At 32.6% G+C, this 18,724-nt stretch overlaps 2 protein-coding genes across 2 annotated transcripts; both read right to left on the bottom strand.

The window, feature by feature from the left end:
• Positions 1-1,128: 1,128 nt before the first annotated feature.
• Positions 1,129-1,872, bottom strand: LOC102579687 (kiwellin-like). The gene has a single exon (XM_006340101.2). It carries the CDS (start codon positions 1,828-1,830, stop codon positions 1,192-1,194), a length of 639 nt encoding a protein of 212 aa, XP_006340163.1. The 5' UTR covers positions 1,831-1,872; the 3' UTR covers positions 1,129-1,191.
• A 2,218-nt stretch (positions 1,873-4,090) lies between these two features.
• LOC102578589 (kiwellin-like) lies at positions 4,091-17,032 on the bottom strand. The gene is made up of 2 exons (XM_015303298.1): positions 16,842-17,032; positions 4,091-4,502 (listed from the first exon to the last, which is right to left on the bottom strand). Exons 1-2 carry the CDS (start codon positions 17,030-17,032, stop codon positions 4,091-4,093), a joined length of 603 nt encoding a protein of 200 aa, XP_015158784.1.
• Between the last annotated feature and the right edge of the window lie 1,692 nt (positions 17,033-18,724).

Genomic DNA, 18,724 nt, shown 5'->3' with positions numbered 1-18,724 from the left:
TACTGGTGCATATTCATTGTATTACAACTAGAAAATAAGTGTATACTGCAAATATTTTTTGCGTGGCGTAATACATGTGTCTTATATGGTATAATACACGTAAGGCGTCACGTTAGACATATGTGTCTAATTGTTCAATTCTATATAAATTTATGTACCTTGCACATTCAAAATTAAAATGCATAAATATCAGTTAATATCAAGTTAAAGAACACATTTCAATATTATACCATTTTTTGATAGTACAATATGACCTTGCACTCCGTCCTCCTTTTTTGCATTTTTGCAATTTTCAGACTTTCTATAATTGGTGCTAGACATAAAGACTTTTGAAATTTATAATAAAAAAGAAAAATAAATATTTTTTCTGATTTTATTAGAATAAAAATAAAATTAAAGCAGCGGAATGTTAAAATCAGAGCTATATCACCTAACCTTTTTTTTTCAAGCAATCTTTCTGCGTTTTATTTATCTTAACTCAAAAGTACATAATAATCTGAGGAAGATATTTGAAAGGATTCAAAGCTCCTATATCACCTATACTCATAATTAATTAGTACAAAAAAGAATTACAATTATGTGATTAACATAATTCATTCAATCCCCTATATCACCCTTCTAATTTAAATGACATTATATTTTCCTTTTTATAAATTTGTCCCCCCTCCCTCCCCCCCTCCAAATGTTTGATCATTTTCATATTTAATACTAATATAATTTTAAACTTTTCACTTTATTCTTAATAAGATTATCTATAACCACAAAAATATCTATGCTTTGTTTAAGTCCACAAATTTCAAGTGAATTTATTTCTTTTATAAACTCAGCGACTAGTCAAACAAATTGAAATAAAGTAAAGAGATTAAATAGATGGTCGAAGACAAGAGTCTTTTCATCAAGAACTATTTAACGGGAACAAATCATGTTGCGGATATGTTGACTTCCTTAGGTTATCAATCGGAGGAAGTAGTTTCGCAAATTCAAAGGGGGTGATGCCATGATATTAAAAAACGAAGAAGTCAAGCTTCACAACATAAATTGAGATGAAAGAAAAATATAATTAGTTGAAATTATATCGTAGTTGATTATTTTTAAGAAACTCTAATGTACATCTTATTACATATAATTTGAGACATATAAAGTTACTGAATTCTATCAAATCCATAACTGTAACGATCGCTCCATGTTGGCCTAAACCATGGACCAAGTGACAGGAACAATACCTAAATCTGTATTTAACCCTAAAGCTCTCCACACAGCAATAGAACCATCCACTATGTTATTTTTGCATGGACTTTGAAAAGCATGTTCCGCATCACAACCCATAGTAGAATCACATTCATCCACCACTTTAGCCGTTACGGTCTTTCCGTTATTAGCGCGAATTAGTATCATTTTACCACACCTCGAACGTCCTGCAAACCATCCGGTGGACAATGCTACTATTCTTTCGTTATTGTTATGATATTTTCCATCACATGATGATGGACCACCCCCGTCTCCGCCTTCACCGAAGTCGTTGAAGGTAAGTTGAGCGGGAGTTGAGGAGGTGACAGGTGGCGAGCAACGGTATATTGGGTGTACACCGTTGCAATTGATTGTGCCAGACGGACGACATGTATTGGTTGGAGTTGGAGATGGGACGGAAGGAGGGCTACTTTTGCAAATTTTGGTTCCAACGTTAGGATCATCGTTACATTTTCCGTTTATGCAAATTAATTGACCATCACAATCGTCCCATGTTTTACAAGGGCCGTTACATTGAGAAATGGCGTTAGAAGTGGAGATGAAAATGGTGAAAATTAGTGAAAGAAAGGCTAGATTGGACATTGTGGCTATTTTTGTAATGATTGAAAAGGTTATATGTGTAAGGAAGTGTTGATGGGTGAAGAAAACTGTCCAAATGGATGAATATATATAGGGAGAAAAGATATTGTGATGAGTCGTAATTTTCGGCTAGTATAGTTGTGCACGTGACAAATGTACGAATTGATTTGAATTTGAATATGTTATTTATTAAAATAAAATTTAATTATTTGAGTTGAAATGAACTAATTCGAGATAAGTTTAAACAATGAATAATAGTTTAATTCAAAATTCTTGTAAAAAAATTGTCAATGAAATAAATTGATCACCATAAAGTAAATAATTTCTTTTCATCTGTTCTAATTTCAATGAAAAAAGTTATATGATTTGTGGAAAATGACAAATATCCCTTAAAATAAAATAAGGTGTGCAAGCTAACTCGGATACCCTCCATAGACTTGCATGGATGCACGGCTTCTGACATTACGATTAATTGATGGACTAGCAAGTTGATCGAATAATTAATACAGTGTCGTGGTAGAATGGTTCGAACTTTTTTTACCTTGAATTATAATGGTTCAAAATTTCTTCTCCTTTAATTAGAGGGGATACGTTTATTTTTTTTGGAAATGAACTTTTTTTTTGTTGCAAGCGTTATTTATTAGAAATGAAGTATGTAATGCATAAATTTAAATTTAATCGAGTTTCAATAAGAGTAATGAAAAAAAAGTTCATTGACCAAATATTCACCCAAAATATAGAGAGAGCAAAGTTATTAGTACGGATAACTTTTTTTATAGTCGATTAATTAATTCTTTAAGAATATTTTTCTTCCTATTTTTTCTTCCACTTGAAAAAGTTTTAAAAAAATAGTACTAGTTTTTCCCCCCTATTACTCTTACCCTAGGTAGTGGCTGCTAATTAGTACTCTAATTCATTATTGACTCAATTAATGGATAGATATATTTCTAGATTTTTTCCTCCAAACAAAACAAAAAGAGAAAAAGACAAGTCTGGGATCAAGTAAGGAGGATCGATTTTCTCATCTTAAAGTATCGAGCATTTTAGGGGTCTTATCAAAATTATAATAGCGTGATTTGTGATGGAATATGACGGCTAATTATCACATATTTGTCGATGATTTTTATTATATAACTAATTAAATAAAAATACTCATTTGTCACAAGATATTTTTCATACTCATATTTATGATGGATTATTAAGTTACAAATATCACCGATGAGCACCACTTACCCATGACCCTATACTTAGTTATAAATCTTTCAAAAAGTATTTTGATGAAGACTATTTATGTTAATTAATTCTTCTAATTAAAAAATAATAGTCCACATTCTAGAATAGTCTTGTGTTAATTCAATTGTCAATTTTCATAGTTTGATTTCACACATTTTTATCTGATTTGTTATGAAGGCACATATTGTTAGGAATTTGATCTAATTTATTTATATATATAAACATTCGATACATATAAATTTTTAACACTAAAACTAGTATATATCTTAAAAATTTGGCTAGCTTGTGTTAAATCATATCTGAATTGCTGCCAACCTTATCATGTTGAGAATATGTTTGTGACAATATTGGTTAATTTGTAAATGTACCTGTTAGTAAAAATATAAATCTAGATAGGAATATATCAATATACAATATGAGATTAAAGTAAAAAATGTGGTCTTCAATAATTTAGATGAGATAGTTACGCACAATTCAACTATATTTAGAAATTGGGATGGATATACAAATTGCTTTGCTTATTAGAAATTACACATGATATTCAATTCGTTTCAATTTATTTGTCTTAGTTATTGTGTGGACAAATAATATTTGTTTGACTATAATTTTTTCAAATACTGTATAAATACTTTGAATGGTTAACTATTGTGATTTATATTGACGATTCTATGTCTAAATTTACACCACACATTAGTTAACCTCATACTCTGAATCAAGCCATACAAATTAACTAGAAATATTTCATAACAAATTCTTGAGGTACACTAGTCATGTCCATCTTATCACATATTTTATTTATTAAGATGACACAATTATTCAAACTCTATTCTATTACAACAGAACACACATAATAAATTAAAGTACACTTAAGCCACATATATAGGAGTAATAATAATAGTATCTCCTAGGCCATATGGACCAATGAGTCACAATTTTTTTTTATTAAGTATCGATCTCTAAATAGGATCAACGATGAATTCTGTTGATTAGCTACAGAATTTATCGGATTTTTTTGGTAGTGATATATCTCCTAGGCCATGGACCAAGTAATAGGAACTCTTCCCTCATCAGTATTCAATCCCAAAGCTCTCCACACAGCAATTGAACCATCCACTACATTATTTTTACAACCATCTTTTATGTCACATTCATCCACAACCTTAGCCGTTACACTCTTCCCATTTTTATCGGCCCGAATACGTATCATTTTACCACATCTTGAACCATTATCGTACCATCTAGTAGTCAACGCGACTACTCTATCGTTGTTATCATGATATTTCTCGTCACATTCTGATGGACCACCCCCGTCTCCACCTTCACTAAAGTCGTTAAGAGTTAGCATACCTGGCGTTGAACCAGTAGACGGAGGAGAAGGAGAACTTCCTCCTCCTCCTCCGCAAATACTGGTTCCAACGTCAGGGTCATCGTTGCATTTTCCTCTAATGCATATTAATTGCCCAAGAGATGAAAGTTGTGAAAATGATGCAAAGAGAAAGAATTGAGGCTAGTTTTGTCATAGTGGCTATTTTTGTAAGAATTGATCGAGAATGTGGTTATATGAGTAATAAAGATATTGCAAATAGGCAGATATATATAGGCAATAAATTAATAAAATAATTAAGAAGTAGGCCACATATTAATTTATTTTTCAGTCGTGATTTTCGGCTAGTGGTGTACAATTTTCATTTTGCCAAAACATAGGATTTATTCGATCGGAGTCAAAAATTTTAGTTTATGAATTATAATATTTTAAGAAAAAAATTACTGAATAGTGTTATTTCCACTTAGATTTTGCTTAATAACGACACATAGAAGTATATATTTTGGTTTTAAAACGTAGCGAAATACATTGTATTCGCTCGTATAATAAAAGTGAAATATATTGTATCCTTGCACATAATAATGTATCCGTACACATACAATATCTCTAGAACAGATCGAGTATATCATTATATTCGCTCATACTCCCTTCGTCCAACAATAGTTGTCTACTATACTATTTTGGAATGTCCAACAATACTTGTCAACTTTATGAAATCAATGGATAATTTCACTAGTTCCTAATTTACCCTTATCATTAATTATAATCATTTCCCTATTACATCTTTCAAGACATCGTACGTATTTATTATATAATAAAGGGTGATATAGTAAAATTACCCTTATATTATACTCCCTCCGTCCACTTTTATTTGTCATGTTGCGTTTTTCGAAAGTCAATTTGACTAATTTTTAAAGTTAAATTAGATTATATTAATTCAATATTCAAAACAAAAAAAATTAGATATTCAAAAACTGTACGAAAAGTGCTATAAATTGCAATTTTTTGCATATCAATATGATGAAAAAATACATCGTTGATAGTCAAAGTTTTTATAGTTTGACTCTAAAAATGAAAACGGTGACAATTAAAAGTGGACGAAGATAGTAGTTTCTTCAGGAGCGTGTAAAGTCAATAGTTGACAAGTATTGTTGGACAGAGTGAGTACTAGCTAAATATTTTGTAATATCTTTGTAGCATAATATACAGTATCAACCACGCATATGCAATATCTAATTCTATCTTTATTGGTGCGGATAATAAGTGTATTCACATAAATCTAAATATAATTATAGGGTTGAGTTAGATTATACGTCACACAATTTTTCCTTTTGATTTTTTAACTTATTGAATTTTGAATAAATTATTTATACATGTTAAATCTTTTTTTTTTTTTCAACAAATTATTTATACACATTAAATTTCTTTTTTTTTAAAACATAAATATGAAATTAATTTAAGGGTTTTGATTATTGAATTTTATCGAATACGTAAATAGCGATGACTGCACATGGCTACATGTTCAATGAATGGACTTGCATGCATTCTTACGTACAATAGTGGAGCCACAATTAATGAAAGGGGTTTAATTGAATTCTTTGCGTTGAAAATTCATATTGCACTAAATTTTTTATTTTATTTATTTGTATATATACTTTGAATCCTCTTGACTTACTTTAGATCAAACGATTGAATTTTGTTATTAAAAAATTTGATTTTGCCACTATATTACGTATATATTTCGAATTAATGGATAAACAAGTTAATTGACCAAATGCATACCATAAAACTCAATAAATCGAAAACTTCCTTTATCCAACTTTTTTCTCAAAATTAAGAAGACAAAAAACCATTTAGATAATTTTGGGAAAGTCTATTAAAAGAAAATTAGGTAGTTTAAAAAATGTTCCATTTTATTTTTCCGAGTTAAAGAAGATTTATTTTATTTTTCTCAAATTTTCCTCAAGGCTCTACTTTTCCCTTTAAAGAAATCATTTTTTGATTTTTTTTTAAAGAATTTCTTGAAACTATATAAATTAATCATATAAGTTTATTAAAAGTATTAAAATTTTAAAATATAAAATACATAGTTTGTTGCTTGTTTTATGAGTTATGCGTTATTGCTCGTTGGATAACTACATGATTGTATTTTTCTAATTTCTGACTCGATGTCTGTTATCTTCATTATATACAAAATTAAATTTGGATCGCGCATCAACGTGAGTTGCGGAGGGAGGGTTGTATCTGGTACTATATATTATATGATATCTATGTGCTCAATCAACTGTCAATTTTCATGGTTTGCTTTGAAAAACGTGTTAATTATTAAGTAAATACTTAAATATTTGGAACTATATAATAAGATATCACTATCATAGAAATCTAAAAAAAAGTATCCTAGCTGATCCAGATCAAATTTGATACATTCACCCATAACTTTATTGTTATTTCATCAAATTCTGGATTTTGTTATGCATTGCATTAAAAAATTGCTGGAATATAAAATTGAAGTTGTTGCAACTACTTCAATAATTGCTGAGATATTTATAATTGGGATGAATTTAGTTACTTTTGTTTAGATCACGTATTTGTACAAGGAACTTTATTACATATGTATAAATATTTAATTGTGAACCCCATAACTATGATGACTATAAATTTGATGGCAAGTTTAGAACCCATAAACTCTAAATTTTGAGTTCATTGGCAAGTGTGAACCTATAATTATCACTTGAACCTGCGAACAACGGAACATTTGGACCTTCTTCAACCCTAACCCGTTGGACTTTCTTCAACCCTAAAAGATGTGATGAATCGACATCAAATTGTCTAACAACTATGTCAACCATAAGAGATATTAAGAGTTATCAATATGGCATTCTAGGCGCCTACCTTTGCTCCATTGAGTGATGGTCTTTCCACACGGGACTCCCAAATCACTATAGGCCCTATGGCTTGATTTCATCTCTTTTCGACCGACTATTGAGGGTCATGGAATGATACTTATCTCTTTCCCATTATAACCTCATGTAATTACAAAAATAGTTAGTGTCAACAAGTTTTTATTCTCGTTTGATCATAGATTTTGACGTTGAATTAAACTTGAAATTTTAGGTTGTAAAATTTATGATTTTTTGAGATTTGAAGTTGTGTTTGAACAAGCATTTTACTTGAAAAAATGTTAAAATTTATCAGTGAAAAGTGAAATTAGAGGAGCAGTACAGGAAGCCTCACCATTTTTTGCACATATTTTCGACATTTGAGAGCCATTTTATAGGAATTAGACGATTTCCTTAGTTTTTCATTTGTGTTAGCCCATAAATATTTTGGTGATATGATGATTTTTCACAAAACCTTTATGAAACCCTCCGTAGGGAGTTAGGGAAACAGTTGGTGAAGCCTCACCATTTTTTTTTTTTTTTGATTTGCACCGGGTGTCCGAGTCTCTTTGAGCCCCGACTAATCCCGGGGGTGCACAGGCCCTCGGCAAGGAGTTGAAGCCTCACCATTTTTTCCACATATTTTGGGCATTTAGGATCCATTTTTACAAGAATTAGGCAATTTTCTCAATTTTTCGTGTATGTTAGCCTATGAATATTTTGGTGACATGACTACTAGATAATTTTTTCACAAAATCTTTACGGAACCCTCCAAAGGGAGTTGGGGGAGTAGTACGTGAATCATCACTAATTTTTACACATATTTTGGGCATTTAGGATCCATTTTATAGAAACTAGGCAATTTTCTCATTTTTTCGAATGTTAATGCCCAGGAATATTTTGGTGATATGGCTTCTGAGTGATTTTTTTACAAAACTCTTACAAAATCCTCTGTAGGGAGTTGGAGGAGTAGTACGTGAATCCTCAACATTTTTTGCACATATTTTGGACATTTAAGAGCCTTCTTACAGGAATTAGGTGATTTTCTCAATTTCATGTGCGTTAGTTCATTAATATTTTGGTGATATTATTGTTTGCAACAAATTTTAAAATGATAGAAAATAAACTGCATTCACAAAGAAAATATGAAGAAACATAATTTTATTCATCAAGATTGTGAGTACAAATTTGTTGATCCCTTGATTACTCTCTCATAAGATTTATCCATGATTCGAGGGCCGTTAGTGGCGTATTTCTCAAATTAGGATGATTGAAATTTGATCTTTATGAAGATTCTATGAATTTGCAGAATATTCGAGATGCCTTTTAAGGGAATATAGTACCTTTTGTATGGGCATGAACTAAGGTTTAGGGTCGAGTAGCCTTCTAGAATCCTAATTAAAATTGAACACACCTTTGTAGAATCCCAACTCGAATTGAACACATCTTGTAGAGTCCCACAAAATTTCAATGTCTACAAATGCCCGTTGCTTCAAGACTTGTCAGAGTGTAGACTTGATGAACTCAAAGATGAGACTTGAAGTACTTATTTTTCTATCTTTGTGATTTTGTGACTTTAGATTTGCAGATTTGATTTGTGAGAGAAGAGATGAAGGGCAAATTTTGTCCCACTAGGTATGCCTATTTGTTTGCAACAAATTTTAAAGTAACAGAAAATAAATTGCACTCACAAATTAAATATGAAGAAACATAGTTTTATTCATCAAAATTGTGACTACAAATCTATTGATCCCTTGATTCCTCTTTCATAAGATTTATCCATGATTCGAGGGTCGTTAGTGACGTATTTCTTGAATTAGGATGATTTGAATTTGATCTTCTTATGAATATTCTATGAATTTGTGGAATATTTAAGATGTCTTTTAAGGGAATATAGTACCCTTTATATAGGCATGCACTAGAATTTAGGGTTGAGTAGCCTCCAAGAATCCTAATGGGAATTGAACACACCTTTGTAGAATCCTAACTCGAATTGAACACATCTTGTATAGTCCCATAAAATTTCAATGTCTACAATGACTTCCAGACTATTTTTTTTGCAAAATCTTAGAAAAAACCCCTCCGTAAGGACTTGTGGGAGCAGTACATGAAGCCTCACCATATTTGCACATATTTTGGGCATTTAGGAATCATTTTATAGAAATTAGACGATTTTCTCAGTTTTTCGTATGGATTAATACATGAATATTTTAGTGATATGACTTTTGAATGAATTTTTTGCAAAATATTTATGGAACCCTCCGTATGGAGTTGTGGTAGTAGTACATGAAGCCTCACCAATTATTGCACATATTTTGGGAATTTAGGAGTTATTTTACAAGAATTATGCGATTTTCTTAGTTTTTTGTGTTTGTTAAACCATGAATATTTAGGTGATATGACTTCCTTTTTGCAAAACCTTTACGGAACCCTCTGTAGGGAGTTAAGGGAGAAATACGTAATGTCTCACCATTTTCAACATATTTTGGTTATTTAGGAGTCATTTTACAGGAATTACCGTAATGAGTTGGGGAACCTTCGAGTATACTCAAACCATTTTTTTAATGCCTATTTCTGCATTTACAAACACTTTTAAGAATCGCCAATTTTTTTGATTTTTCGTGTGTCCCATGGATCTGACGTTCGGAGCACCAAAAAATTTTTCTCAAAAAACTTTATGAGGACCTCCGCAATGAGTTAGGGAACCTTCACGTATACTCACACCATTTTTAACGCTCATTTCTGCATTTACAAGTCCTTTTTTAAGAATCGCCTAAATTCTCCAATTTTTCGTGTGTATTAGCCCATGGATTTGGCGCCCAGAGCACCCAATTTTTTTCTTCTCAAAAAACTTTATGAGGACCTCCGTAATGAGTTGGGAACCTTCACGTATACTCACACCATTTTTTAATGCCCATTTCAGCATTTACAAACCCTTTTTTAAGAATCTCCCAAATACCTCAATTTTTCGTGTGTGAGGACCTCCGTAATGAGTTGGGAGACTTCACGTATACTTTCACAATTTTTTAACATCCTTTTCCGCATTTACAAGACCTTTTTTAAGAATCGCCAAAATTCCCTAATTTTTGTGTGTATGAGCCCATGGATATTGCGCCCGTAGCACTCAAATTGTTTTTCTCAAAAAACTTTATAAGACCCTCCGTAATGAGTTGTGGAACCTTTACGTATACTCACATCATTTTTTAACTCTCATTTCCGCATTTACAAGCCCTTTTTTAATAATCGCCCAAATTCTCTGATTTTTCGTGTGTATTAGCCCATAGATGTGACGCCTGGAGAACCCAAAAAATATTCTCATAAAACTTTATGAATACCTCCGTACTAAGTTGGAGAAACTTCACGTATACTAACACCATTTTTTTAACTCTCATTTTCGCATTTACAAACATTTTTTTAAGAATCGCCCAAATTCCCCAATTTTTCGTCCAGAGCACCCAAATTTTTTTTCTCAAAAAACTTTATGAGGACCTCCGCAATGAGTTAGGGAACCTTCACGTATACTCACACCATTTTTAACGCTTTAAGAATCGCCCAAATTCCCCAATTTTTCGTCCAGAGCACCCAAATTTTTTTTCTCAAAAAACTTTATGAGGACCTCCGTAATGAGTTGGGGAACCTTCACATATACTCACAACATTTTTTTAACGCCCATATTCGCATATACAAACCATTTTTTAAGAATCGCTCAAATTCCTTGACTTTTTGTGTATATTAGCCCATATATATGGCGCCCAAAGCACCCAAAAATATTTTCTCGAAATTATTTTTGAGTACCTCCGTAATGAGTTGGGGAACCATCACGTATTCCCACACTATTTTTTTATCTCTCATTTCATCATTTAAAAACCTTTTATAAGAATCACCCAAATTTCCCAAATTTTTCGTGTGTATTGACCCATTGTTCTGGCGGCCGGAGCACCCAATTTTTTCTCTCAATAAACTTTATGAGGACAACCGCAATGAGTTCGGAAACCTTCATGTATACTCACACCATTTTTAGCTCTCATTTCCGCATTTACAAGCCCTTTTTAAAAAATTACCCAAATTTCCTGATTTTTCGTGTGTTAATCCCATGGATCTGGCTCCTAGAGCACCTAATTTCTTTCCTCAAAAAGCTTTATGAGGACCTCCATAATGAGTTGAGGAACCTTCACAGATACTCACACTATTTTTTTATCGCAAATTTGTGCATTTACAAGCCTTTTTTTAAGAATCGCCCAAATTCCTTAATTTTTTATTTGTTAGCCCATGAATCTGGCATTCGAAGCACCCGATTTTTTTTTATAAAAAAACTTTATGAAGACCTACGTAATGAGTTGAGGAAGCTTCATGTATACTCACACTGTTTTTTTAACGCTCATTTCCTCATTTACAAGCTCTTATTTAAGAATTGCCAAATTACCTGATTTTTCGTATGTAGTAGCCCATGGATCTGGCACCCGGAGCACCAAAAATGTTTTTCCCAAAAAACTTTAAGAGGACCTCCGTAATGAGTTGGGTAACATTCACGTAAACTCACACAATTTTTTAACGCTCATTTCCGTATTCACAAGGCTTTTTTTATGAATCGCCCAAATTCTCTGATTTTTCGTGTGTTAATCCCATGGATCTAGCGCCCAGAGCACCCAAATTTTTTTCTTTAAAAACTTTATGAGGACCTCCGTAATGAGTTGGGAACTTTCACGTAAACTCACACCATTTTTCTAACGCCCATTTTCGCATTTACAGTCCCATTTTAAAGAATCACCTAAATTTTCCAATTTTTCATGTGTACTACCCAATAGATCTAGCGCTCGGAACACCTGAATTTTTTTCTTAAAAAACTTTATGAAGACTTCCGTAATGAATTTGAAAAACTTCACCTATACTCACACCATTTCTTAACGCCCATTTTCGCATTTACAAGTCTTTTTTAAGAATCGCCAAAATTTCCTAATTTTTTGTGTGTATTATCCGATGCATCTGGCGACCGTAGAACCTAATTTTTTTTGTCAAAAAACTTTATGAGGACCTCAGTAATGAGTTGGGGAACCTTCACGTATACTCACACCATTTTTAACGCTCATTTTCGCATTTACAAGTCTTTTTTTAAGAATCGCCCAAATTCCCCAATTTTTCGTGTGTATTAGCCCATGGATCAGGCGACCAAAGCACTCAATTTTTTTTTTGTCAAATAACTTTAAGATGACCTCTGTAATGATTTGGCAAACCTTCACGTATACTCACACCATTTTTTTAACACCCATATCCATATTTACAAGCCTTTTATTAAGAATCGCCCAAATTTCTTGATTTTTTGTGTGTAGCCTACGGATCTGGCACCCACAAAACCCAAATTTTATTTCTCAAAAAACTTGATGAGAACCTCTTTAATGAGTTGGGGAACCTTCACATATACTCACACCATTTTTTTTATTGCCTATTTCCGCATTTATAAGTCTTTTTTTAAGAATCGCCCAAATTTCCTAATTTTCGTGTATATTAGCCCATGGATCTGCCACCTGAAGCAGCCAAAATTGTTTTCTCAAAAAACCTTTTGAGGGTCTCCGTAATGAGTTAGGGAACCATCATGCATACTCACACCATTTTTTTACCACCCATTTCCACATTTACAAGCTCTTTTTTTAAGATCTCCCAAATTTCCTAATTTTTTCTGTGTATTAGCCTATTGATCTAACTCCCGGAGCACCATATTTTTTCTTCAATAAACTTTATGAGGATCTCCATAATGAGTTGGGGAACCTTCATATATACTCACACTATTTTTTAATAACCATTTCCACATTCACAAGTCCTTTTTTAAAAATCACCTAAATTTCCTAATTTTTCGTGAGTATTAGACCATGGATCTCCCCTAGAGCACCATAAATTCTTTTCTCAAAAAACTTTATAAGGATCTCTGTAATGAGTTGGGAAACCTTCACGTATACTCACATCATTTTTTAACGCCCATATCCGCATTTACAATCCCTTTTTAAAGAATCGCCCAAATTTCTTAATTTTTCGTATGTATTATCCCATGGATCTTGCGATCAAAAAACCCAATATTTTTTTCAAAAAACTTTATGAGAACCTCCGTAATGAGTTGGGGAGTCTTCACGTTTGCTCACACCAATTTTTAACGCCCATTTCCGCATTTACAAGCCATTTTTAAAGAATCGTCCAAATTTCTCGATTTTTCGTGTTTATTAGCTCATAGATCTGGCGCTCGAAAAACCCTAATTTTTTTCTCAAATTTTTTTATGAGGACCTCCATATTGGGTTGTGGAACCATCACGTATACAAACACCATTTTTTTCAGGTCAATTTCCGCACCTACATGCCCTTATATAGGAATTACGCAAATTTCACAATTTTTCGCGTGTATTAGGCCCATCGATCTAGCACCCGAAGAACCCAAAACTTTATTCTCAAAAAACTTTATGAGGAACTCTATAATGAGTTGAAGAACCTTCACGTGCACTCACCCTATTTTTTTAACGCCCATTTCCATAATTATAATTATAAGCCTTGTTTTTAGAATCGTCTATATTTTCTGATTTTTCGTGTGTATTAGCCTATGGATGTGGCGCTCGAAACACCCTAAATTTTTTTCTCAAAAAATTTTATGAGGACCTCTATAATGAGTTGGAGAACCTTCATGTATATTCATACAATTTTTTAACGCCCATTTCTGCATTTATAAGACCTTTTTTAAGAATCGCTCAAATTTTCCAATTTTTCGTGTGTTAATTAAGCCCATGGATCTGACGCATTTTTTTTCCTCAAAACACTTTATGAGGACTTTCGTAATGAGTTAGGGAACCTTCAGGAATACTCACACTATTTTCTTAACGCCCATTTCCGCATTTACGAGCTCTTTTCAAATAATCGCCCAAATTTCCCAATATTTCATGTGTATTAGCTTAGGGATCTGGTGCCTAGAGAACACAATTTTTTTTTCTCAAAAAACTTTATAAGGACCTCTATAATGAGTTTGGTAACTTTCACGTATACTCACATAATTTTTTAATGCCCATTTTCGCATTTACAAGCCTCTTTTTAAGAATCGCCCAAATTCCCCGATTATTCGTGTGTATTAACCCATGGATCTGGCGCCCAGAGAACCCAAAGTTATGAAGACCTCTGTAATAAGTTAGAGAACTTTCAAGCATACTCACAACATTTTTTTAACGCCCATTTCCGCATTTACAAGCCTTTTGTTTAGAATCGCCCAAATTTCCTAATTTTTCGTGTGTATTAGCCCATGGATCTGGCGCCCGGAGAATCCAGAAATTTTTTCTCAAAAAACTTTATTAGGACCTGCATAATGAGTTGGAGAACCTTCACGTATACTCACACTAATTTTTAACGCCCATTTCCGCATTTACAAGCCCTTATTTAAGAATCTCCCTAATTCCCCGATTTTTCGTGTATATTATCCCGTAGATCTAGCACCCAGAGCACCCAAATTTTTTTTCTCAAAAAACTTTATAAGAACCTCTATAATGAGTTGGGGAACCTTCACGTATACTCACACAATTTTTTTAACGCTAATTTCCACATTTACAAGCCTTTTTTAAGAATCATCCAAATTCCCTTATTTTTTGTGTGTATTAGCCCATGGATCTGGCACCCAGAGCACCCAATTTTTTTTCTCAAAAAACTTTATAAGGACCTTCGTAATGAGTTGGAGAATCTTCCCGTATACTCACACCATTTTTTTAACGCCCATTTTCGCATTAACAAGCCTTTTTTTAAGAATCTTTCAAATTCCCATTGATCTGGCGGCCGGAGAATCCAAATTTCTTTCTCAAAAAATATTTATGAGGACCTTTGTAATGAGTTGGGGAACCTTTACGTATACTCAGACCATTTTTAAATGTCTATTTCCGCATTTACAAGCATTTTTTAAGAATCGTCCAAATTCTCGTATTGTTCGTATGTATGAATTTGGCGCCCGGAGCACCCAAAATTTTTCTCAAGAAACTTTCTAATGACCTCCATAATGAGTTGGAAAACCTTCATATATACTCACAACATTTTTCTAACGCCCATTTTCGCATTTATAAGGTGTTTTTTTTAAAGAATTACTAAAATTTCTCAATTTTTCATGTGTATTAGCCCATGGATCTGGCGCCCGGAGATCCCAATTTTTTTTTCTCAAAACACTTTATGAGGATCTCTGTAATGAATTGGGGAACCTTCATGTATACTCACACCATTTTTTTAACGCTCATTTCCGCATTTATATGCCTTTTTTTAAGAATCGCCCAAATTTTCTAATTTTTCGTGTATTAGCCCATAGATCTAGTGTCTAAAAACCCAAAAAAAATAATATGAAAAAACCTTACGTGGACCTCCATAATGAGTTGGGGAAACATTATGTATTGTCCCATCGTTTTTTCAGGCATATTTTCATATTTACAAGCCAACATTTAAGAATTACCTGTCTTTCTCGATTTTTTATGTGTATTAGCCCATTGATCTGGCGACTCAGAGCACCCACAATTTTAAAAAAAAAACTTTATGAGGACCTTCCTAATGAGTTGGGGAAGTATTACATCCAATCCTACTGTTTTTTTCAAGCACATTTTCGTATTTAAGAGCCAACATTTTTGTATTTAAGAGGCAACTTTAAGGCTCGTGGATCAGGCGCCTTGGAGCACCCAAAAAAATTTTCTGAAAAAACATTATTAAGACCTCTGTAGTAAGTTGGGGAAGCATTATGTACAGTCCCAGAATTTTTTCAGGCATATTTTCGCATTGATGAGCTGACTTTTATGAATTACGCGACTTTCTTTGTTTTTTCATGTGCATTAGCCCATGGTTTTGGCGTCTCGGAGTGTTGACACCCAATTTTGGCTCTCCACATTTAACTATAGTAATTATAATAATAATAATAAAATATATATGTTATGAAATTTTTAGGAATACAAAATAAATAAAAAAATAATTACTTATTTGACTTGATAAATTTATTTCTTCAATGTTATTTCTTATAAAAATTAAATATATTATATTACTACTTACTTTCTCATTTTAAATTAAATAGTTGTTCTTCTTAAGAATTGAATCTATTTTGGTTCAAATATAATTCCTTTTGTCACAATAGATATTTTTCGTGTATTTATTAATATTGGAAAGCTTAGTTAATTAATGATTTACTAATTTATATTAATTTAATTTTAAGAGTGACTAATTTTATCAAATAAGTTAATCTTGCAAAATAATTATCACTTATGGCTATCTAATAAAGAAAGTAGTTATGATTTAAATGAATTTAATTTGAGCAAATTTGACAATCCAAGTCTTATTAAACCGGCCAATCCGTGTATGCCACGTAGGCGAGCACATGGATTGTGCTTCTTTATATTCGATCTCAGCCTTACAATCTAATCTAACGGCCTCAATTAATTCATCCTTTTACTATTATATATATAATTATTATTTATTTATTTTTAACTCTTTATTTTTTACCAACCGTCCGATCAAATGATCGGACGGCCTAAATTAAATCCCAAAAGAATAATAATTCATCTTTCCCAAAATAAGTACAATTCTCATCAGCCGCATACCCTCCCCAACGTCTTCTTCTTTTTCCAAAATAAGGAGGCACTGTTCCTTCCTCTTCCCCAGACGTCCTCACCTTCCCCATGCCCCTTCGTCCTCTCTCGTCAATCACCCATCGCTCGCTGCCAAAGAAACGGCCATGAACCGCCGGAAAACGACAATATCCGGCGGTCTCCAACGTCACCTCTTCCTCCATCCGCCATCCATCAATCACAACCCCCCCTTTCTATCAACTTTACATCTTTTCGATTTATTTCTAACCCAAGGCAGGCCTAGAAGTCTCGACCATCATCATTACCCCGCCTGAAAAATAGGGGACGCGAAGAACCATCGGATTTTGATTGGTTACGCCCTTAATCTAATGGGTCTGAGGTTGGAAAGCCTCCCTCAAATTCGACTATAAAATCAGCCCTTTGGTTCTCATTCAAGGGGTGGGAGAAAAAAGACAGAAAAGAGGAATAAAAGCACATTTCAAGGATTAGGTTCTTTTTTCCAGAAAATTCTGATCTTCTTTCAAGCTTCTGTTTTCGATTTTGAATTCGTATCTCGAGAATAAGTTTGAAGTTGAAATCTCTTGACGGCAAAGCTCTAGTTTGTTGCTCAACACAAGGTAAAATCCTTTTCCTTATTTATCTTTTATCCCTTTGTTGTCATCTGGTTTGGTCCCGTGAAGAAAATGTTGAAGTTGTCCTCTGTTTTCAGTATTCGTCTCTTGTTTTCCTCCAAAAGTTTGAGATTATAAATGATATGTTTCCCTATTGAGTTCATTTGTTTGCAACCCAAGATGTTGGTCTGTGTAGATTTTTGGAATATCACTCGATTTGCTTCATGTCATAGATATAAAATCCTCCCTACTGATATGTGCTAAATTTAACTAATGAAAATTATAACTCATTTTCTGGAAAAGCAAGGATTCATTATTCTACATAATCAAGTGTCAGAGTCATTAAAGTTCATGCTAGAGTTTATACTTATCCTTTTAGCCATATAATAGTCTTTTTTTTTTTTTTCCGTTTGTTGTTCTTGTACAATCTTGTTGTGTTATTGTGTGGTAAGACTAAACCATGTTGCATATTTTCTTTTTCTCTAACTAAAAATCGTGAATGCATTCATTGGCATTTTCTCGCCTAATTTTGCTCGACATCTTGAAGAATTGGTCCTTTTGGTCAAATTAGTTAGGAGTATATGAATGTGATCATGTGTTAGTAGCTATGGATATTTTTTTTTATGTCTAACACATTATTCATACACTATTAGAAGAAAACAATCTCCTTGAATTTAAAATACGTTTGATCATGCAAATTATTCTCTCATGTGTGCAAAATAAGATGAATCAGAATGCATAGTTTTTATTATTTTTAGATTGCAACCAATTCATTTTTTTTCATTCTTATTTAACATAACTTCAGATTTTCTTTGTTTAAGTTTGGCTTTGATCATTTTCTATTGTTGGTTTGCAATGAGATTAATGTTAATAACCTTCAAGTTACCACCAAGTCAGTATACTCTTGTTATATTCAAATCCTCTTTAAAAAGAAAAAACATTTGTTCTTTGATTAAACCATATTAAAATAAAATAAAATAATCTAGTTGGAGAGTTTCTATGTATATGAAGCTTTACTTCTTTAGTTTGAATTCATATTTTAATCTTAAAGCTACGTAGTCAAAATATGGTATTTTCTTATTCCTTATCTCGTTTTTTAGGATTCGGTTAAGCTATTTATTTTTTAGGTTGAATAGATTGTGTTCATGTATACATTTTAGGATCGACTAAAGAGTGTGCGTTGTGTCATATATCCCACCCCCTCAAACGTTTGTTTTGCACGCTCAGGAGTGGAGATTTTGATCAAATTAACTGGATCAAGATTTGATAATCATTTTTATATGC

This window comes from Solanum tuberosum, unplaced genomic scaffold (assembly GCF_000226075.1).
Source record: "Solanum tuberosum cultivar DM 1-3 516 R44 unplaced genomic scaffold, SolTub_3.0 scf00017, whole genome shotgun sequence".
Lineage (NCBI taxonomy): Eukaryota > Viridiplantae > Streptophyta > Magnoliopsida > Solanales > Solanaceae > Solanum > Solanum tuberosum.
Note: the sequence above shows the minus strand (reverse complement) of the source record. Positions and strands in the feature narration are given on the sequence as shown.